Source organism: Oppia nitens, unplaced genomic scaffold (genome assembly GCF_028296485.1).
Source record: "Oppia nitens isolate AA-2021 unplaced genomic scaffold, nextdenovo-longstitch-racon4-pilon3 scaffold7_pilon_pilon_pilon, whole genome shotgun sequence".
NCBI classification, from domain to species: Eukaryota; Metazoa; Arthropoda; class Arachnida; order Sarcoptiformes; family Oppiidae; genus Oppia; species Oppia nitens.
The window spans coordinates 358,635-384,467 of record NW_026533251.1 but is presented as its reverse complement, the minus strand read 5'-3'; the positions used below and the strand labels follow the sequence as shown (position 1 = coordinate 384,467).

The following is a 25,833-nucleotide window of genomic DNA, read 5'->3' as shown; positions in this document are numbered from 1 at the left end:
TTTATAATATTGATATAATATACAAATAATAATACTGTTATGTATTTAGTATATTTTATATTTATAAAAATTTTCATTTATAAAAAAACAATTTTTGTTATTTATTTTAAGTTATACTGTTATGTAATATAAATCTAAAATAATATGACAAATTTTATAAAATATTTTGTATAGAAAATATTAGCAATCTTTTGAAATTTGCATTTAAAATTAAAAACATTTTTAAATAAATACAAACATAAAATAAAATATTAATATTTTAATAGTTTATTTAAATAATTTAAAAATAAATATAATAATTAAAATTAGATAAAATTTAATTTAAGTAAATAATAATTATACAACAATAAGATTATTACCTTTATAATTATTATTAATTGATATAAATTTCTTATCCAATTTATTGAAATAAAGATATAAAGTATGTATATATTAAAAAAATTCCAAATATTAGCAATTTATTAATAATAACATCTTTATTGAGAATATTGCAAAAATATACTGTATTTTAGTAAATTTTTAGAAAATATATTTTATATTTTCTGTTACATAAAATTGAAAAAATATTTTTCTAATACAAGTTTTCAATAACAAAACATTAATTATTTCACAGTTAAAAAAGTTTCACAAAAGATATTTATCACATTCTTGTTAAATATATATATATATATTCATAGAGTGAGAGATGCTATACATACTAACAACAAAAAATCTGATATCAAATCAATTATATTATTATAACATTTTCAGTCAATGTGTTATTTTTGAAAAGCAACACTATTAATAAATTTTGAAATAATTTTAAGTATTATAAATATGATGTATGTCTGTGTATGTGTGTGTGTGTGTGCGCTCAGGGATCTGGTCTTGAATTACCAGTTATCCCATGTTTTTCTTTCTCTTGAAAGATAACGACACCAAAATATAAAAAAAATAAATATATATTTAAAAAATGCTAACTGTTTTTTTTCTCTCTTTCTAGTCTAATGTCAAATATAATTAACATGATATTTGACATTCAAATGGTCATTAAATTAATAGATGCCATTTATTAATATAAATTAAATAAATACATGTAAACCACTTACACACACACACACACACACACACACACAGTTAATAGTTAGATCCTATAGATTGGGTATTATCCCTTAAAATACATTGTATATAATTAATTATACAAAATGTCTGAAATGGTTATAAATAATATTTATTAATACAGTATTTTTTTAGATTTTCTAAAAAACAGTGTTTAATATGATAATGTTATATTATTTATGTATATTTTATTTGGTATGTGTGTGTGTGTCTATGTATAACTTACTAATTAATGAGTAAATAATTAAAGTTAGTTTGATTTTACTAAATAGCATCAGATTTATGTAATATAAAAATATAAATAAAGTATACATTATTTAATCAATCCAATAGTTCAAAATAAAAATTTATGCATATTTGAACAGTAAATTAACTAAATAATTACATAGTTTATTAGCAACTTATACAGTATAAATGAAACATTTTTTTTATATATGCTATTGAATGGATAGTTGTAACATGTATTTTTATTATTATTTGAAATTGCTTATATTAGAAAAAATAAAATAAAATAAATTGTTTTGATATACTGGCGTAACCAACCACTACCTGTAGGGATTGCCCTAATCGACAGATACCTGTAAATTATTGATGAGATTCATACAGTATTTAATAATATGTATAAACATTCAAAAATATTTTCGTATTTTTTTGTGTGTGTTAGGCCATCACCACTGTTGTTGTTAATACTGTATAATAGATTATATGTTTTAGATATATAGTATATACTCAACTCTGGATACTGTAATATATATAATATATCTATCTAACAATTTATAATTGTTTCAATTTTTGGGTTCAGTGTTTTGTTTAATAAAATCACTCAAAGATTTTTTTAATACTATATTTAATATTATGAAAATATTTACTACTAATAGTTAAATGTTATATAAAAATATATGAGTAAAATATATAAATTTTGAAAATACCAAAACAGTTTTTTTTGTCAATTGAATTATTTATTTAAATAATATAAATTATTATTATTTTCAAATATGTGTAAATTTATTTGTATATGATTTTCATTTTAATTATAATTACAATATAAACAGCTTATGCTTATTATAGGTTATCTTAGTTTAACTATTCAATTTAGCCTACAGTATATTTATATTATAATATACACTATATTATAATTTATAAACAATATATTTATGTCAATAAATAGGTTTACATTAACAGAAAAAAAATTTAGATCAATAATATGTGGATTAAAACAAACTGTAATTTAAGTTTTTGTTTTATAATATTTGTTTAGTTTTGACTAAAACTGTCTAATAAGTTATATAAACTATATAAACATCATTGGCTACTATCTATACAAACAAATATTTATATAGTATTTGAATTTGAATTTTAAATTTATTGTAAATCAATTTGAATATCTAATCAACTATACTATCATATTATTTATTTTATTTAGTTTAGCATAATATATGTGGAAATATTATAAATTATATTGTATTATACAATAGTAATTCATTTGAATGCACAGTATTTTTTAATATTAGTGTCATTTTATAAATTCAAATTTTTTTAGCTAAAATAACTTTAGTATTATTTATATGTATAGTGTGTACTGTCTATGACATGTGTTTACACAATCCATCAGTGAAATGGCAATGAACTTCAAAAATAAAATTGTAATTTTGTTTTTACTTATATTACATATAGTTTTATAGTCTATTAATGGTGTTATTATAGCTGTTGTATTTAGGATAGTATAACAATTTATAACATCTAAACTTAAACATAAAATTTTTGATTTATATGTGAGTTAATGAATAATATGTTTAAGTTTTTTTTCTAATGATTTTTTTTAATATTATCCGACAAACTATAACATCAATAAATCATTTGATTGGATAAATATTATTTTTTTTATAAACAAACAAATGTTAATTTTTTTCATTATCATATTTTTAACTATTTTTATAATTTAACAATTAATGGTTAGTAGAATTAATTAATTAATTATTAAAATGTTTATTTATAGTAACAATTAAAATTATTATTTGTATTATAATAATCGGCTTATAGTATTAATATGTATTATATAGCTATATATGAATATTTATTAATTAACTATTTAAGCTGATAATATGATATTAAGATACAGTATATTATTTACTGAATAAATCTATAGATTTAAAATTAATTTATTATATAAATTGTATATTTTAAGTTTAAAATGATTTTTTTTACAATAAGCCACAAAATGTTTTGATACTAAATTATTGATGTGTGAAATATATGGCATAATATAATACAGTAATTTTAATAATAATAATAATACAAAAAATGAATCTTATAAAAACTTGTTTTTTATAATATTGTTTAAAAAATAATTAAAAAAAAAATTTTTTTGGTGAAAATCTAACTTTCAATTTGCTGTTAAACTGACTTATTTTAAAACAACATTTAAAAAATAATGTTACCTAAAATTACATTTTAAAAAAAATCACATTTAAGTAATAATATGCTTTATTATTAACTATTTAACTTTAATTTTAAACTATAAAATTTCTTATTGACTGACTAGTCATTTAGGTTTTATATATATATACAGTATTTAAAACCGGTCAATACATAGTTTATATATAACATTTTTTATATATATTAAAGTACTTTATTTTAATCTTAAATTGTCTTAATTATATAATCAATTATTAGTAATTATGGTCTAACGTTAAAAAATAACAAATCATATATTTTATATGTATTTTTTAATAAAACTTGAAAAATTTTAGCTATAATTTTCAGTGTCATATAGAGATTAACACTATATTATATATATATAATTTATGTTACAATCTTTAATGAAATTAATTTTGGTTATTAAATTAGAAAATAAAAAATATGATATAAATATGTTTATTTATTAGCATTTACTATTAATATGTTTTGAATGTATTTTATGATTTATTATAAATAAATAAATAATATTTTGATTTAATTTGAAAAATTTACTTATATTTTACATTGTTCTATATATAAATTTAATTAATTAAATCATAAAATTTAATTAAAATTCAGTGAATTATTTGTAGATAATTCATAAAGATAATAAATAGAAACAAAAATAAATATAATGATTAATATTGTAACTTAAGTCAAAAATATTTTATTTATTAGTGTATGAATAATATTATAAACATTCAATTAAATAAAATATTTTTGTATTTTATTATTTGTTATTAATTTCTATAGCATTTTAAATAACATGTGATACAAAAATGTTTTTGTTGTTGTTTTGCTTTTAAAAATAATTTCATGTTTAAATCATCATTTAAATGAGAAATCTTATAAATATTATATTGTAATTATCATTAAATTATTTTATTCCTTATATATTTATATTTAGTTTATATTATAGACTAAATAAATATATATATCTAAGAATTTATTAATATAAATATTTTTCATATGAAGGAAATATTTTAATATTTATTTTATGAGTAATACATTAAAATGCAAATATAATGCATAGAGTATACCTCATTTATAACATTAATAAATATTAATTATAATTTAAATCTATTGTTTATGGCTAAGATACCTGTATATACAATATAAAAGTATAGAAATTAAGGTTAAATAGTTTTAGCCGATAGCTTATGTATGTGAAGGACAGTAATGTCCAGCCATATAATTGTGTATTAGTGATAGTTATTTTCTGGTCTAAAAATTGCAAACAAAAAAAATATGTAAATATTTTTATTATTATTATTATTTTGTTAATTTCATTACACATTGTTGTATCAGTGCTATCAATGAAAACACCCGTTAATATTTAAACTTTATTAACAACAACAATAAAAGCATTTTTACATATAAAACATTTGCAGATATTATTGTTCAACAAAAAAAACATTTACATAAAACTCTCGTCTCAATTATCGCTAACTTTTGTTTATTATTATTATTATTACTTTCATATAATATCTAAAAGCATTTTATTTGATGGCTAAAGGATAGGGAGTTTTACTGGTAAAACATCACAAATATCTTGCTTTAAGCTCAAGGTCTTCCAGTTTTTCATATATTTATTATTATTATATTTATATGAAAATATATTTCAATATAATTTGAAAAAGACAGTGAAAAAAAGTTTTTATTTAATGCAAAAATGTTTTTCTAATATGTGTTCCGTACTTACAGTGAATTCCGTATATATTTTCACTGAATATTTAATTATATATTAAATTAAATAAAAATATTTATATATAAATAAAAGTTGTTTGCTATTGGCGTTTATTTTGTTGTTATTAGATGTCTGTCTATTATTATTATTATATTACGACATATCAAACGTTAATTTATTTCAATTTAAATCATTTTTATATAATTAAAATAAAAAACTATGTAATAGTAGTTTTAGCATTTATACTGTATTATTATTATATAAAATATTTGCAAAGAATTTAATAAAAATTAATAAAACTATAAATTCAATAAAAATAACAATATTAACCACAAAAAACAATACTTACAATAATTCAGTAGATTTTGTTTAAAAATATGTAATATATATATATTATATTATTACAGTATAATGTAATTGTATTATCAAACAATTAGCAATCAATCATAAATTGAATACACTTATGTAAGAGTGTGTACAAAATTGATACTGTTCAGTTTATTTAAAGATATTTTAGCATAAAATAAATTTATTATAAAAACATAAGCATGCACCTACACACCATCATATCAAGCACATGTAGTTATCATCAAACACACTCTATTGTTGCACTTGTATTAATGATATCTGCAATTATCATCACTTTGTAAAAATCACTTTTTTAAAGTAAAAAAACTTGTTTAAAAAATATATATATTAAATATAATGATAATGTGTTTATGAGAGTGATGTATGAGAGACCCAACTAATACATAGGCATCCCTTAATGAAAACGTTACAATTTTTTTTCTCTCTCTCTCTCTTTTACAACATAAGCACTGGTACTACTATGAGCACTGGTATCTGTCCCACCCAACAGTGTGTATATACACTAAAACCAATTGCTTGAAGACCTTGGCAATTCATTGAATATATTTAAAATAATATTTATTCAAAATTAATATATAAATGTATATACAGACAACAGTACACATTAGTTATACAATATGTTTGTATACACTGTATATACTATACAATATAATAAGCAGACATCAAGATTAAAAAGTCACTAAACATTTAACGATATATTTATAAATATAAATATTATTAACTTATATATACAGTATATATATATTTTTATTTAAACAAGTTCACTTTAATAAGCTAGGCTAATATTCAAGGTTAGAAAAAAATATTACATTATTTGCACAGTTGTGTCAAAATTATATACTGTATATATAAAAATATAATAACCACCATAAATTATATTATACAATATTTAAAGAGATAGACTACCAGTTTTTTAATATAATATAATAATAATATGACACTAAATATCTGCATGACTTTCCTTATATAGCTTTCTAAACATATTGTTTGATCAATTTATTTTTAGAAATATTATTATTACATAATATCATTAATTTTAATGTTAGTACTCTGTATCAGTACAGTCAGTAAACTTGTTGACTATTATAATTGTAAATTATTTGAACAATAAGTAATAGTAATTTAACAGTATATATAAAATATTTTTTATTTTAAATTGAAAAATTTAGTATTTTATATGTATATGTAGTTGAAGAAAATTGTTGTTAGAAAAATAATAATAATACATAAAATAGAGTTAATAATAATAATAATATGATATAACTATAATGTAGTTTTAAATACTTTCTACTTTCACAATTGAGGAATTTTAATATCAGTTTTATTATTATCTATAAAATAATGTATATATTTTTGAAGGTATTTTTAAATTACAAAATCAAACTAATGTTTATTATTATTGTTGATGTTTTTAGTTATCAAAAATAACATCTAAACTATAATAATATGTTTGAATTTTGATAGCTTAGACATTAAACATAACATTATATATACTATAAATTTGTTTTGATTTTTTTTTATCAAATAGCAAATATAAATAAATATAATTTTTTAAAAATATTTTCATCTGTTTATAACTAAGTATATAACGCTTTTATTTGAAAATTTTCATGAGAAACTCATTTTCTAAAAAAACTTGATTTAATTTTTAATTATATTTAAAGGACAATTATATATAATATATTTTTGTTGTACTGACAAACAAATAAAAAACAACAAAAAATATTAAAACGATTTACTTTTAGATATTTTGTTATTGTTGTTTAGCTTAAAAATCATTGGCTTTCAAAGTTATCATAGATATACTTATTATTTTTTATTTATTTATCCCAATCTTATAATATCTTATATAAATGATAATTATATATATATGTATCATAAGTATATGAAATAGAAAGGTTTATATCATAGATAATACAGTATTATTTATTATGTTTTATTTGTTTCATTTAATATTATATTGGTCTGTAATTTTATAAATACTATATAAAATACTATATAATTTACAATAAAAAATATAATGATAAGCAATGTTTTATTGATTATTTTTTTTTATAAAACTCAGTTTGTCATTGAATTTTAAATAAATTTCTAAATTATTTATATATAAGTACTGTATATAATATGCTTCAAAAGGACAATATTTATTTTGTTAGTTTTTTATTAACATCAATACGTTTTTACAATCTATTTAAAGTTTGATAAACTTTTAAACATTAATAATAGATTATATTGATAAGTTTTGATATAATATTTGATTAATTTATTATATCTTGCATTTTATTTTAAATATATTTTTTATTGGTTGCATTTAATCTTTATGCATATATATATAATTATTATATTGTAATTCTAATATATGAAATGTAATTAATATTTTTAAAACTAGTATATTAAATATTAATAGTTATAATAATTTTTATATAAAATTTCTATATTGCAATATATTATGCCAAAAATATTTTTTTTAAGAAACACTATTATCATCATGATTTATGACGTAATGTAAACAATAAAAATATATTTTTCAAAAAATTTAATTTTATTAATTTTAAAATTATAATTATAATTTGTTTCGAAAATTTAAATTGATAATACAAACAATATAACAATAATTATTTTCAAACAAAAAAACTTGTACACTTTCCAAAATATATTAACTAATTTATAATAATAAGAAATTTTTATAATTAACTTTTACATCATTTTCTTTTTTTTAAATATAATTAGTTTTCATACCCTATGTCTATGTATTGTTAATTACAAATAAATCATTTTATTAACTAATTTAAGTTTTTTAAAAACTACAAATGTAATCATAATAATTTAGTTTAGTATGTTTTTCCAATAAAATATAATAATAATTTCACTTAAAAATATATATATGTTGTTTAGTCTTTATATTTTTAAAAACAAATAAACGCTTTTCTAACTGAAAAAAATTAATTAGTTTTTACAACATTTAAATGATGGGAAATAGTAGAGAGAAAGTGATTAAAATTGAATGAATGAATGATAAAAATGATAGTCATATCATGATATATGTCGATAACTAAAGTAAATTAATTTTAATTGACGAGGAAATAGTCAATTATTTCTAATTGTGTGAATAAGTTATCTTTAAAAATATATATATATATATATCTACATAAATATGATCTACTAATTGAAGTCATATTTATTTAATAAAAATAATCAATTTTTTATAATTTCTATTAGATTATAAGTTAATTTTAATAAATAATATCCAAGGACTAACTAATTAATCGTGTGTTTTATAATTTTGTATTATTTGTTAAATAATATTTTATTTAATAACAAATATAATAAAAATATGTCACTTACTATATGCATTAATATGTTTGCTTTTTAAATAAATAAACATTTATAATAATTATAATAATAATAATTATTATTATTATTTTCTATGATGTAAATATAAATGAGATATTAATATTATTTATTTATCTAACATATAGTTTATATTTGATTTACTCCATTAATATTATATAAAGTTAACTAATTATTTAGTGAAAATCTAAATATATGAATATAACAGCAATTTATTTATTCAAATAAATTGTGAATTAATTTTATTTGACATCTCATACAAAATTGTAATAATAAATAATATTTTTTTACTAATAATAATATTAAAAACATTGCCAACAAATATCTATAATAATAATAATATGATTTTCTTAAATCAAGGAAATGATTTTAATAGACATAAATATAACCAAAAGTAATGCCAAAAGTAATACTAAAAATAATAAACATTATTTTAACACAACCTTATATTAAATTATTAATACAAAAATTATATATTATTATTTGTGAAGATATTTGTGAAAACAATAAATAAAATGTATGCATATTATTATTATTATTATTTACTGTATATAAAATCATAACATATTTATGATTTTTGTAAATGTATCGTACAATTAGTTAAATACAATCATCATATTATCATTATAGGAACCGTTAGACATACTATATAACTCATCCATTTCCCATAAATATAACCAAATAATAATAATAATAATAACCATTAATATTATGTTATTTCAGAAACAACCAGTTTATTATAGATCCAATAATGTACCAAAATTTTAGTATATTATTAGTATATATGTGTGTTTAAATGTCGATCCTTTAGCCTGGAGCCATTTTTAACTATAACATGCATGTTATACAGTATGAAAATAAATATTAGTTAAAAATATAAAAATTTTATCATTATTAAAATCCTAATAATATTAATGGGAAATGTTATGACAAGATTTGTTGTATTTTTATTTACTGAGTATATGACATGCAAAACATGTATTAAATTCATTTTAGTTATATATTTTAAAAAAAAACTAATAATCTAATGTTAAAAATTTAATAAAAATAATGTTATACCACTTTGTAAGTATGTTATAAAAAAAGCATAATTCTAATTTTATTTAAATTATATAAATTAACTGAAAAATATGTTATAATTGCATGTGAAATGTTTATAAATTGGTTAATATTTATATATCATTAATACAGTAATATTCATAATATAATATTTGTTTTTAATATCTCTATTTTAATTCTAAACTACAAAAAATCAAATCAAAATATAATTAGTATACAGATTAGTAGATTGATTAAGCCATAAATGTTCAAATATTAATATTCAATGACTAATATGTTATATCAACAAAAATAAAAATTAATTTCCAACAAAATGTTGATTTTTATTTTTTTTATTACAATTATGCCAATAAACTGAAACTAATAAAATTAATTATAGTGTTTATAAAACAATCAATAATTGGCTAACAATTATCTGAACCAATAAAAAATATAATGAAAACAACAATAAGGACTCTTAGAAACATAATTTTCATTTGTCTTGTAGTTTTGGAAAAAAATTAATCGTTAAAATAATAATTTTGATTTTATTGTTATAGTTATTAAGTATTAAAATTATAATAATTATTTTATTATAGATTTTTAATTTTACTTTAAGACAAAATGAAAATTGCAAATTTAATTAACAATTTAACGATCAATAGGATTGCAATACATTAGACCTATTAATCCGTGACTTAATAATTATGTTTTTTTTGTATTGGAAACAAACATTTCTGGTTTACATATTATATAAATTATAAATTATATTATAACTTATATATTTATATATATATACTTGTCTGAGAAATTTATTTTAATGAATTTTGATTATAATATCATAATTTAATAATTTAATTTTTTATGACATAAAAAAGAAGCCTATAGCAAATAATAATAATAATAATAAAATAATACTATTTTCTCCAATTTATTATCTTAAAAGTTATTATAAACCTCTCAACATATACACTGTATAACCAAAAATAACCACTTATTAATATTTTATAATTAGTTAATTTTGTCGTGAAAAATATTAATATTAAGTAAAGTTAGAAATTAATTATTTTTGCAAACTAATCTCTTAGTTTTAAAATTAATTATATTTATAGCAAATTTTGATTAAATAAATTATGAAAAAATGAATTAAATAAAATATCATAAAATGCATGAAATGACTACAACTGAAATACTAAATAAATTGGAGCTAAAAATAGATTACTTTTTTTATTGAATTACAAAAATGTATATTCTTTTAATATTACATTACTTTAAGCAAATATTTTTGTAAAACAACTATATTTATAAAAATATTTTTACATTAAACTTTACATTAAATATATTATTTAAAGGCACTTAACACCACTTTATAATACTAACATTATTTTATTGAAATAAAAAATTATTATTTTTTCAAAATGCATTAATTTTGTACACTGTTTACTGTTGACACGTTATGTGATAAAACACATTTTTAAATAACATATTAGATATAGTATTATTAATATATTATTATATTTAAAAACTGTATTATCCTTATTATATTGAATAGTTATATGTAATTTATGTAGTTTTAATAATAAATATTATACAGTATATACTGTATATATATATATATATATATATATATATTGTGTAAACTATCAATTAGGTATCATTTATCCCAATAGTAATTCTCTATAGTTTACAATTTTCTAAAACATATTAAAAATAATATATTTTTAACTAACTATTAGTATCATAAAAGAAACAAATCATTTATATGATATAAAATATATAGTTTAGTAAAGTATTTAACATTTTTATTTTAAGTATATACTGTTATCATTTGCTTGTTATTATCATCATTATTATTTAGTTTACATTTTGTGGCTTTTTATTTAGGTTAAACATTAAATATAAAAGCTATCCCCAAAAAATAGCAAAATTTCAAGTGTAGGCACACAACAGGTAGTAGTTATATAACTGAAAAGCATAAATACATACATAGAGTACATTAAAAAATTATAGTTCAATATATATATATATTATACAATATAATTGTAAACTATTATATAAAGATATATAGTGAGAGAGAGAGAGAGAGAGAGAGAGAGACACCAATAAAATGTTTAAAAACGTTTCTCTCAAAACAAATATAAGTCAAATATACAATATTTGTGATATTATTATTACTATTTAGGTTTACAACCAGTTTTTTAGCACATCATAGACAAGTTAGGACTGTGCCATCAAATGTAATAAAAAAGACTTTTTTTATTACATATATTGTATATCATATATGTTTTTTGGGGGAAATGTTTTCAAAGTGATTATATCAACACAAATACAGAAATATCACAAATTAAAAATAAAATTAACGCCAAATATTTCATTTGTATGTTTGTGGCGATATATTAATAAAAACTGATAATAAATATTTGTACAAAAACTTAAATTAATATTTAATTTTTTATATATAATATAATACATGAAATAAGAATAAAATAAATGTATTTATTATTTACATTTGAAAAATATTTCGTTGAACTCATAAATAGTTAATACGAGAATTGAATGTCAAATAAATCTTTTAAAACAAACATAACCTATAGGTATATATAAATTTAGTATTCATAGATGTGTACTGTTTTGTATATAAATAAAAACAAAATAAAAAATTATTATGTCACAAATAAAAATAGAAAATTATTATAAAAAATAATGATAAAATTTACATTAAACAGTTATTGTTAAACTTTATTGTTTGAAACAATTCAAATGATATATTTAAAAAAAATTGATGATTGATTCAGTCATGCATTTCTAATACAATAAAATTAAAAAAAAAATATTGTTAACAATAAAACGCTATTTATTTTTGATAACGTTTTATATTGTTTTTAAATATATATATAAAGTCATAGATAAATTAAGACAATTGCAAGATAATTAATAAATTATTTTTATTATACAAATTTATATAATTTAATATTATTATTTATTAAAAAATAAAAATTTAATAAAAAAATAATTTAACCACAATTTTATGATTAAATCAGTATCAATTGATTAAGTAGTTTAGTATTAATAATATTGTTTAGTACTATAAAATTGATAACGTGTTAGTTATACATTATATAGCATAACAATAATAAATATATAATAAATATTAGTAATTAACAATTTTAACTTAAGTTTTCTCGTTTATTGAATATAATTGAATTAAATAACACAACTCTTACCCAAAATCGTGAGGAAATATATACTTTTTGGTCATAAGTTTTTTGTAAAAATTGATTTTTATATATCAAATAAATACAATAAATACTTTTTCTTATATACTAAAAAATTAATAACTTATAACACAGTGTTGTAATAAAACACATATAATTTTTTTCAATTAAATTATAGGTGTATTTCACAATTTAATTATTATAATGTATTATTTTTGATGAATTTACTTAGAAATTGTTAGGGAAAAATATTTGTTTATTATTTTTTGACATTTATAAAAGGATATTTTAAATCATTAATCCAATGACATATAAAACACAACACAAAAAAACTTTAAAAACAATAAATAAAAATTAATATTAAAGAATTGGTATTATTTAATAATAAAATTTTGAAGATTAACAATATATATATATATAATTAAAATATAGACTTAATTTCAATAAAATCATTAACAAAAAATATAATATTTCATAATATCTACATTAGAAAACTTTATAATTTTAAATTTTATAAAAGTTATTTATAACTTATATTTACTGTGATTACATTTTATAAAATATTTTTCATATTTTAGATATTATTGAAAATCATAATAACTGAGTCGTCAAATGTTTAAATTCAAAATGATTTTTGTCATCAAATAATAATAATAATTTCAATTTAATCGTGAAACTCCTAACAACACACAATAATAATAATAATAATACAATTTTTTCAAAACAAAATAATATACAGTTTTTTGTTTTTTGTTTGTTTGCTTACCCCTCATATCTACCCATATATACTGTATATGAAATATGTTAATATATTTAATTATATAATATGTGATTTATATAATAAGTGCATTAATAATACTGTATTAAGAGGAAAGGCGTCCACTCAATATATATATATATACAGTTTAACAGTGCCATTGAAGAGGAGGCAACAAATGTTTACCCATAAAGTACTTTTGAATTGTATTTTATAATATATTATATTTTTTATATATATATATATTATAATCAATTGAAACAGTGATTTTTAAATGATTTTATTTGCTTTGATGTTTTTTTGTGCACATTTTATTTTTTGATAATACATTCATTCATTTAATTGAATTAAATTTTCATTTCCTTTTCATTACGCCAACTGTGTGTTCAATAGCCGTGAACTGATGGATGGATGGATGGATGGATTGTTGGTTATATATATACATACATACATACATACATAGAGAGAGAGAGAGAGAGAGAGAGAGAGAGAGAGAGAGAGAGAGAGAGAGAGAGAGAGAGAGAGAGAGAGAGAGAGAGAATATCCCTCTAACTCTCTAAAGAGAGATAAGATGGTTGAGCTCATGGAGTATATTATCCTCTAAATGGCATTTGAATATACATTGAAACCCTCAACTTATTATATATTAATATTTTAATAATATTAAATTAATAAGTTTAATTTTTTGTATAATATTCGCTAATCTAATACACTCAATAACTTTGAAAAATAGTTTAAGTTGTATACTTTCAATATTATTATTAATGATTAATGGATATTAATTTTTTTTAAATATTTTTTTTGTTAATATCAATATAAATAAATGTGTGGGCTGACTCTGCAATGTAAACTTACCCTATTTTCTCAAATTTTACCACTGATAACATATTTTAATAATTTATGATGTTTGTGAATATTGTTTAAGTGCAATGATGATTTAATTTTATTATTATTATTAAATTTATGTTACAATTTTCACTAAATTAATTATTCCATACAATATTATAATTATTATTAATTTGTTATTTGTTTCACTTATACACAAAAACACAATTAACTAAGCTATCGATAAATTTATTTTGAAAAAATTTATATCATATTAATATATGTAACTACAATATTAATATATACATTTTTTAAATGAAACAATTTGTGTGGGTTTAAGCAATTTATATGATTTAACATTTATTATTTCTCATAAAATATTAAATAATTTTTTAAGTATATTTGTTTACACATATGTATTCACAATAGATAGAAATAATTATTTAGTTAATAAAAAATGAAACATTTAACTAATAATTACTGTATTAATTATTGGTGTTATTCATGATAAATATTGAATTATTTGTTTAATTAACTTATTGTCAATTTTGATTATATTTAAGAAAACTATACTTTACTATAAATTTATATACAAATTAAAATAATGTGAAAATTTAATATTAATTCAATTTAATAATTGAAAAAAAAACAATATTAATCATATTTTTGAGAATAACATTAACAAAAATTTTAAAAACTTAATAACAAAAAAAACAAAAATATTTATTTGATTACTCATTATAATCATTTGGTAGTAACAAATAATTTGTTTTTATTTAATATATATTTAAAATGTAAAAAACATCAAACCTACACACAAAAACACACTTTACAATAGATTATAGACTTGTATGGTTAGGCTATCATACAAGTGCTAAATCTGTCAATACATTTATGAGAAATGTGAGATATATAGCACATTAAAATATTTAGCTAAAAAAATAACCGATTGTTAATAAAGTCAAATGAAATGAAAACTGTTTTATATCACACAAATGTGTTGATTGTTTGCATTCATACTTAAAAGTCATAAAGTTTATATACGGTATAATATATAATATATCATCGTTTATATTATTAAAACCTATTTAACTTTTTGTTTATTTATTTTGAATGACATAAATTGAGTAAGCATAATTATCCTAATTATTGTGTATATAATATATTACTATTTTAAAGATTACAGTAGATAAAAAAATTATAATAAAATAATTAATATATTTTAATATTGTTTTGTTTCATTTAATTTTTTACCATCATCATATTTTATTATATAATATTAGATTAAAATATTATTTATTTAAACTGTAAAATATTTAAGCATATAATAAAATTAATTAGAAATTATTATTATAGATAAATTTATCATTTATAATAATTATTATTATAACTATATTAACCTATTAATTAGTAAATTGCGTTCACAAATAGTATTAACTATAATATTCACACATATTATTAAATTTATTAAACAGTATATGTTTTTAATATAGTTTAAAAAAAACAATTACACGCTATATTGGCTATTGTTTTGCATGATAAAGTGTACGTATATATACAATATATAATTTTATTTTGTTGATTCAGTGATTAAATGTAAATATAAATATACATTAAATATAATATTAAACAAAAGTCACGTGAATATTACAGTTTAAAAAAATATTGTACAATACATATATAATTTGTTCATATTTTATGCTCCATTTAATATGCATGTAATCTTGATTTTTTTAAAAATAAAATAAATAAATAATAATAACAATAATAATACAAATAATTCAATACAATAGTTGACTAATTATTGTCATTAATTTAAATTTATTTTTTAAAAATACTAATAAATAAAAATTGTAAACAACTAAATTTAATACTGTATTTATTAATATAATGAACAAATAAATTTGCAAGGTTTAATAGGTTAAAATAAATAAAAATATAGATTAATTTATCAAAATTTTTTTTTAATTATTTATTTTATAAAATTTGTTATTTATAATATTGTTAAAAATATACAATTTTGTATCCTAATTATTCATTTTAATATAAATAATAAATGTAAACAATTTTATTTATTAAATTGTTTTTTTTCAATAATATAAAATCGCTATATATTAATAATACCAAAAATAGCTTCAATTATTGTTTAATGGGTTAATCATATTAATTAAAAGTAATGAGTATTTATCGATATTTTGATGCAAAATTTAGATAAACTTTAATAAATATAATTATTTTTTGGACACATTTTACAACTTTATTTTGGACACTAACATAAAGGTTAACCACATTTAATGTATAGTTTAGACACTATTTTTGGAAATACTAAATCAAATAATATAATACTCAAATAAAACAAACAATAAATTTACTAAAATAAATTTTTGGCAATAATTAACAATTAAAGATATTAGTAATTTTGTTCACAAATTTTTTAATTATATATATTTGACTTAAAAATAGTAAACAACAATAAACTGATTGTAAGGATCTTAAAAAATAGTTAACAAACATATATATACAGTACTAAACAATAAAAGATTTTTATTTACAATAGATATTGAATACAATAAAAAAAGGTTTATTGATTTTAGTTAAAATTATAAAAATATAAAATTATATTATATTAATATTGAATTTTTCAATAATAATAATATAATAAAACTATAATATTGTTATTGAAAATAGATTTTTAACACTAATAACAAAATTGATATTAAATTATAGTTATAATGAAATATAAAAAAGTAATAATTTTAAATATATATAAATATACACAACTGATGAATGAATAATGTATTTTTAAAAAATCAATTATTAGTTTTTAAGTTTGTTATTATGCAGATATTACAATACAGTATCTTTAAGTTAAACATTTTCAATGTTGACCTCAAAACCCTAATTTATATTTATAATGGGAGGGATATTATAGGGGTTTGATATTCAGTAATAGATGGTTAACTGTTATTGAAATGTCTCTCATGCTGTCATAACAATTATATACTCTATATATGTGTTATATTTATATATATATATATATATATATATATATATATATATATATATATAGTGATAACATAGAGAGGGCTGTATAGTTTAAAAACTAACTGTCCATTGATTATCAATTATCTTATTTTAAAATTAAAAAATAAATAAATAAAAGGCATTGCTTTTTTACTTATAATCCTTTATGTATTTTAATAATTTTATGTACGTTAATAAATAATTATTATAAAAATATTGTTGCACTTATTTTATTTAAGACATAGATATAAATATGAATTTAATATAATATATTGTTGTATTCATTGTTACTGAATTATTTTTATTGTTATTATTTTTTGTTTTTTATATAATCTCAATGGTGTTAATGAAAATAATAATAAATTTTGCGTTAATTATCAAAAACCTTATTGTTATGAAAGAGATTTTGCAAAAACAAAACAATTAGTTTTTTATGTGTAGTGAGAATTGAAATTTTTACGGTAAATATGAAACAATTTTATCAAATAATAAGGATATAATAAATAGTTGCTTTTTATTTACTTACAATACATTTATAACATATGTTATCCATTATATGAGTAGTTTTAATTAACAATATCTCAAATAAAAATCTTTTGGAAATTATATATTTAAAATTATTTATCATATAATATGTTTGTTAATTAAACAACAATGCAGTTTAATTGGTAGTTAATAAAAAAATATATATGAGAATAAAATAGTATTTTTTGCATTATTAATTGTAATCAATCAATGAAAATCATTGAAAATTAGTTTAAATTATAATAGTAATGAAATTAAAGTATCTCATATATAGTAGATTTAATTTATGATTAATTGGTATATTAAATATTTTTGTTGTTGAAAAATGTTAAATATTGGTTCTCACACTTAATATACACACATAAATAATCTAATAAATAATATATATTATATAATATAAATTTTATAATAACTTTATTTATATGTCTATTATTTATTTGTCTCAATTTAAAATTTTCAACTCATAAATAAAATTAAATACTTTCAAATATTTAACAGTAAAAGTTGATTACAAGTTAATAACTAATTAATAATTATATTATTTTCTAATTATGAATTTATTATTAGAATAACCTATTTTTATAAATAAAAACTTTATTAAATAGTTAGCAATTAAGACATTATTATAATTTATATATCTTAATATTTTTTAAGTGTAGTTTAATAATAAAAATATAAAATAAAGTTTTTCAAACATCAATTTAATCAAAGATTTGTTCAATTATTTGTATAATTTATTAAAATCGTGATTTTCTTATCGTTATAAAATTATCAATAATGTATAATAAATTATTACATTTTATAAGTAAACTAACATTATATGACTGTAATAATAAAAGATTATTGTTATAATATAATTTTATTTATTAATAATAAAAAATTATAATGTATACTACAAAAACTTTAATGATTTAAAAATATTATTTAATAGTCTAAACATAATTTCAATTTTGAATTTTATTTATTAAAAAAAATAAATTTTACAAAAAACTATACTATAAAAAACAGTAAGTTTACGTATGTTTAGCTTTGTTTATAGTTTAAAAAATATTATATATATATTTATATAAATAGAAAACTTTTATTTATTTGTTTGTATTTTAACAAAAAAAATATTTTTATTCTAAAAAAACTTTGTAACAAACAATATATATATTAACTAAAACAACTTATTATTGTTTAATCATATGTCTCACGGATACCCTATTATGTTGTTTTGTATTACACATATACACACACAATGTTCACGGATTACCTGATATTATATATAATTTTTTTGTTGCCATAAAAGTTTGTTGAACTTAAACTTTATTAGAAAAAACCATTATTGACGACAATATCGCTACAATTGATATGATATTTACGGTTATTTGGATAAACAGTAAATATGTTGTAATTTTTGTGTTTAATATATAATTAAATAGGTATTTAATATCAAATTATTTGAGCAAACAAAATATAATTGCTTTGTTTAATATCAAATAAATTAAACACTTTTTTATATTAATAAAAAAAATTAATAATGTTTATTTATATTGTATAACTGTTAAGTTACTTATATCATAATACATTATATTTTTAAAATACAGTAGTTATAACATAAAACTAAAACTTAATATATTTCTATATTTTAAAATTTTATTTAAAATTACTGAAATTATTTTATTTAATTGTATCTACATTTCTACTATAATTTAATTTAAGAAAAGTATTTTTTTGTGAATAACACTTTTAAAGCTTATAAAAATAGTTAAACAGAAAATTACATAATTTGAAATAATTTTATTTAACAATACATTTGCATTTTTTTTTGTTGTTGTTTTGTTTTTCAATAATCATAATAACAACAATAAATACTTAAGTCTTAAAAATAGATAAAACATTTTCTTTTTGTATTATTATTATTATTGCCGTTGAAAAATAAATCTGTGACTTACAGTGTGTTTACAACAATAGCAATTCACAACTCATTTATTACTATAATAACACAAGAAATTTGTGTGTTTGTGAGTGAGTGAGTGAGTGAGTGAGTGAGTGAGTGAGTGAGTCTGTGATTTTTTCTGTCTCACTCACTATAATCACAAACACAACATAAACATCACTGAGAATTAGGTCAATGAGCGTAAACACATTGAGCTTATTTGAAACACATATTGCATTTAATTTTTAATTTTAAAAATATACTGAATATAATATAAAAACCTTAAAATAAGTTTTCATTTTAACTAAACTTTTAAAAAAACTTATTATATAATCTATTCGTTGGAGATTAATAATAATAATATTTTTTTTATAACTAGCTTAACAATATAATATTAAAAAATAATAAATAGAAAATAATGTTATATATAAATATTTTTCTGGAAGTATTTTAATAATAAATCTTTTAACAATTGCTTATAAAACTTTTTATTTAAAAATATATTGTACGTCATTCAAAACTTGTAGATTATCTAAATTTGATATTAATATTTGAAATCTTAATGTATTTAATCTTAAAAATATATTTAAAAATTATATCTATATTTTTAAAAGTTTTGTATTATTATAGTTTTAATATTTTTTATTATTTATTTAAATAATAATCTATTTTACAAATCAACTACTATTATCAATTACTATATAAATATCTAACAAATTATTATGGTTAATATTTTTTTGATAATAAATTTATCTGTAAATATAGTTTAGTATTATTCTAATTATTTTTATCATAAATCTCATAAATTACTAAATATTGATTATTGTTATTTGAATTTTTTGTTGAATATTAAGGTTAGCATTGTTTCGCAAATAATCTGTTTTTATTTATTTGTTTGAAAACTATAAAAACTTACAATATATCAAACATTTAATTATTATTTACTTTGTTATACTAAACAATTAAATTAATAACAAAACAATTTATTTTATATAATATTAATCTATTAATTTATATTGCATTGCTTTATGGCCACCAATTTGCCGTAAATATTATTATTTTCATTAAAATTACAATAAAATAGTTCAATTTGTTATGATATTATATATGCATATATATATATATAATATATATATTTCCTGATTTAATAATTTATGATAAAATTAATTATAATAATAATAACTTATATAAAAAACATAATAAATAATAAAGGTTTTGTTTCATTTAAATATCAATTAATTTTTTTGTTACTTAATTTAATAAAAATAAAATCTCTTATTTGTTGCTAATTGTTATTTAATAAGCAAATATCTTTTTAAACTAAACTTTTGTTATACAAATCTATTTAACAATTATATGAATGCAATTATAACAATACAAACAAAACAATCACTTAATTTATAAAACATAAAAAACAATTAAATTAAATGTAACTATAATTGTATTTAAATTATTCAACACACAATTTAATACTAATTAAAAATGTAAATTTAATTTATTTGTAACATAATGTTTAATACTACATATTCATCACATCAATTAATGTTGAAAATGCATAAAATTATTGAAAACTATATTTCTCCAGTATATTTATATATAATTATTATGATATCATAATTTTTATTATTGTTACTATTATATAATACCTGTGCTGATATTGCATGTGTCCATACTGTGCTGATGCGTGCCGTTGGGTAGTGGTCATCGCCCGGTGCTGGCGATGGCTCATTATAATTGATTAATTATATTTTTTTGAATATATGAATATATCACCCAAAAATCAACATAAAATTGTAAATTATATAATTATATTAAAATAATATTTGTTACACAAAAAACATAACATGTAGAGTATAGTCCACACAAATATTATTTTGCATTTTTATGAAATATTTTCAAAAAAAAGGTTTTCACACAAATCTAGGAAATGCATTAACAATACTGTTTTAATAATAATGTTATTATTAGCAAAATAAAAAAAACTGACACTATTTAGGTACCCATCATATGGGAAACAATAACAATAATAACAACAACAAGAAAGTGCACAAACATCTGTAGATACCGTTCCTCTTATTGTTGTTGATTACACACAAACGTATGGGGTTTGGTATGAAAAAGTGATTCTCAAATGAGTGCTGAAATTCATATAAAAATTATATATATATTTTATTTTTTAAGAAAATTATTATTATTATTGTTATTTAATGTCTTAAAAGAGTTTTTCGTTTAAAGTTTTATTTTCAAAAAAACCAGTTGTCATCATAATTATAATATACGACATGAAAACTACATTAAGAACTAAATTAAAATAAAAATGATAATAATATAATGAAAATAATACTCTCTTTAAAATGTTTATTGCAATTAAAGTTTTATATATATAAATATATTATTGTTATAAATGTTTTATTATTATTATTATCACTATTACTATTACTATTCAGTCATTCAAATCCTGAACATGTTTTGGGTTTTGCTTTTATATATATATATTTTAAATGCAATGTAAAAAAGTTTTGAAAAAAATTATATTAATAAAACATTTTATTCTATACCTACCATTAAAACACTTTATTAAATTGATTTATATTATTATTATTTTTTGTCTTATATACAGTATATGCATCATAAATGATAATTTAATAGAGCACTGGGATGTCTATTAAGCTAAGCTAGGGTTGGCCTAATGAGAGATAATGACATTTAATTATCAATTTGTTTTTTAAATGAGGAAAAGTTGTGGTAAATTTTACTACTGTGTCACCACTTGTTTACAAACATATGATATATAATAGAATTTTATTAATATTTATTATTATTATTATTATACAGTAATACTGTAGTTTAGATAGTTATTGTATTTAATAAATAATATATTATATGTTTTACAAGTTGTTAGATATATTTTGTTAACAATTCAAAAAGTTCAATATTTTTTATAGTTTATAGATATACATATAGTTGTCATAGAAAACAGCAATTCAAAACAATATAAATATATATATTAATATAGCAAATGTTTTTATAACTATTATTATTATCATATATATATATATTGATGTTTTATTTTTTCAGATTCAAATAGTAAAAAGATTTGTAAAAATAATTATAATAATTTCACTGTCAAAATATTTTCTCTTTCGCAATAATAAACAAATTCCACAATAATATTGATATATTATATTTTACTCTAGTATTTAATAAAATATTTAGTAGTTTAATATATTTTATATATTATTATTTTTTATTAATATTTAATAGATATCATATAACACAAAAAAATATTTATTTTTTCACACATGAAAACCGTTATTATTATGATGATATTATTATATAAGTTATATATATATATATATATATATATATACTATTAATATAAATTTATATTGTATTGTAGTAATATTCAGTATATAATTTATCTATTGATTAATTTTCTAATGAATTGAGTATTTTTCAACTACTTGTCCTAAACAACAACAATAATATAGTTTTATGATTTTACAACTAATATATTATATTAAGTATTTTTGTGCAAACGATAATAAAAACAAAAAAATTTAGGGAATTTTTACTGAAATATTTTTATAATTAAATTTTCTTTAATATTATTATCATTGAAAATCTTGCCTTAAATGGTGTTTTAAACTCTAAATTATATGATAATATACAGAGATGTCATATAACAGGTTTGTTGTTTTTGTAGTGTTATGTCATCTATTCATTAATAACCACAACATTAATAAATTAATATTTAATATTTAATGTTTTATAATAGTTTAAAATAATTTAATTTACTCAATATATATATATACAGTATATATATTAGATTTTTAAAATGTAAACAATGCAATTATACTAATAATTTATAGTTTAAATAATTAGCAAAATTTTTAAAACTTCATTTCTTATATACACAAGTTTTAAGTTATAATTTAAAAAAAACATATAATATTAAAATAATAATTTATTATTATTAATATTTTAGTTAAATGTGATCACTTAGTTAAAACTTTGTTATTAATTAGATTAAAATATAATACTAACTCAATATTTTAAGTCAAGTTAAATATTAATTTAAAAGTTTAGTTTACACTTATGCTATAGATTTTTTTGTATCATTAGTATATTTTATTGAAAATTAAAAATATTGTTACTTTTAATTTAATTTCTAAATAAATATAAAAAGTTTTATACTAAATAACATCGTGAAAAGTTTGTAAATTAAAAAATATATTATTATTATTATTATATCTTATAATTAAACAAAATTTTAAAACTCGCTAATGTATTATCATGAAAGTGTAATAAAAAAATTTTAATTATATAAATTATAAACAAATAAATAAAATAAATAAATTTTTACATACCTACTACTCATTTTATTTGAAAATTTATCTTGATCTTCAATCAATTGTAATTTTTGATTGTAATTTAATATTCAAATAATTTTTTTATCGGAGTTATTGTTTTGTGTAGATTTCAATCAAGTGATTTGGTGTATAATAACAATAATAATAAACTAATTGTAATTATTATTATTTGCTTCAATTGTAAGTTTTTTGTTGTTTTCTTGTGAATAAATTTATAGAATACTTGAATTCAATGTTAAATTTAATAATAATATTATTTTATTTTTGATATAATAGTTGATCAAAACAATTGTTGTTGTAGTTTGCCAAAGTTTTTAATTAAATTAACATAAATTTTAATATTTTTGCCAATTATTATTATTATATTATTAGTATTGTTGTTGTAATAATTTACTATAAAGATAAACAAAAAATAACTTTTAATTATAATTGTTGAATAAATAATGTATCATATAATAGATTTAAGATTTTGTATGATTAAATTAATTTATATACAATTTTACTCTTAAATAATAACACTTATTAAAAAATATTCACTAAAATATAATAATAAAAATCTATTATTTTATAAATTTGCAGCAAATCAAACAATTAATTAAATCTATTTTTTATTAATTTAATAATAATTAGACTTTTGTTAAATAAAAATATTACTTGTTATTATGAAATATAAAAATTATTTCAATGTTAGTCCACTCAATGAAACACAAAATTTTGTATTGAATGCAAATTGTTATTTCAATATTAAAAAACAAAACAAAACTTTTTTTAAAAAAATATTTATTGCTTATTGATTTGTAAAACTTTGATTATAGATAACTAATAGCAGATAATAAAAGTAATAATAAAAAAATAATTTAAAGAATTTCGCGGAAGTATTACTTTTATGTTAAAATAATGTTAAGTATACTTTTTATTGGTTAGATGTTATATAATATATATACATATATATTATATTAGTAGAAAGCATAGTTGAGATGAGTTATGTGAAGAGCACCGGTAGGTTTAGGGCGCCGTTTTGAATGGCAATATCGATAACCACTAGAAAGGATGCAATTGATTATCATCAGTAGTATTAGTAATATTAGTAATAGAGTGAAATGTTATATACGGTATATAAATATAGTATATTTTATAATTATTTATTAATAATAATTAAATAATTTCTATTCAATATATATATATATAGTTTA

The 25,833-nt window shown here is 17.2% G+C and overlaps 1 protein-coding gene across 5 annotated transcripts in view; it reads right to left on the bottom strand.

Annotated features, from left to right (window-relative positions):
* Positions 1–24,831, bottom strand: part of LOC128963762 (uncharacterized) — a 29,846-nt gene extending 5,015 nt beyond the window's left edge. The window contains exon 1 of one of the 5 annotated variants that reach the window (XM_054310281.1): positions 24,638–24,831. In XM_054310281.1, the coding sequence (XP_054166256.1) occupies positions 24,638–24,648 (11 nt within the window). In that variant the 5' untranslated portion in view covers positions 24,649–24,831. Of the gene's footprint in view, positions 1–5,591; positions 5,630–5,804; positions 5,876–14,827; positions 14,878–21,913; positions 21,957–24,637 lie in introns of those variants that run through there. The other 4 variants (XM_054310280.1, XM_054310279.1, XM_054310283.1 and 1 more) reach the window with 4 other exon arrangements.
* Between the last annotated feature and the right edge of the window lie 1,002 nt (positions 24,832–25,833).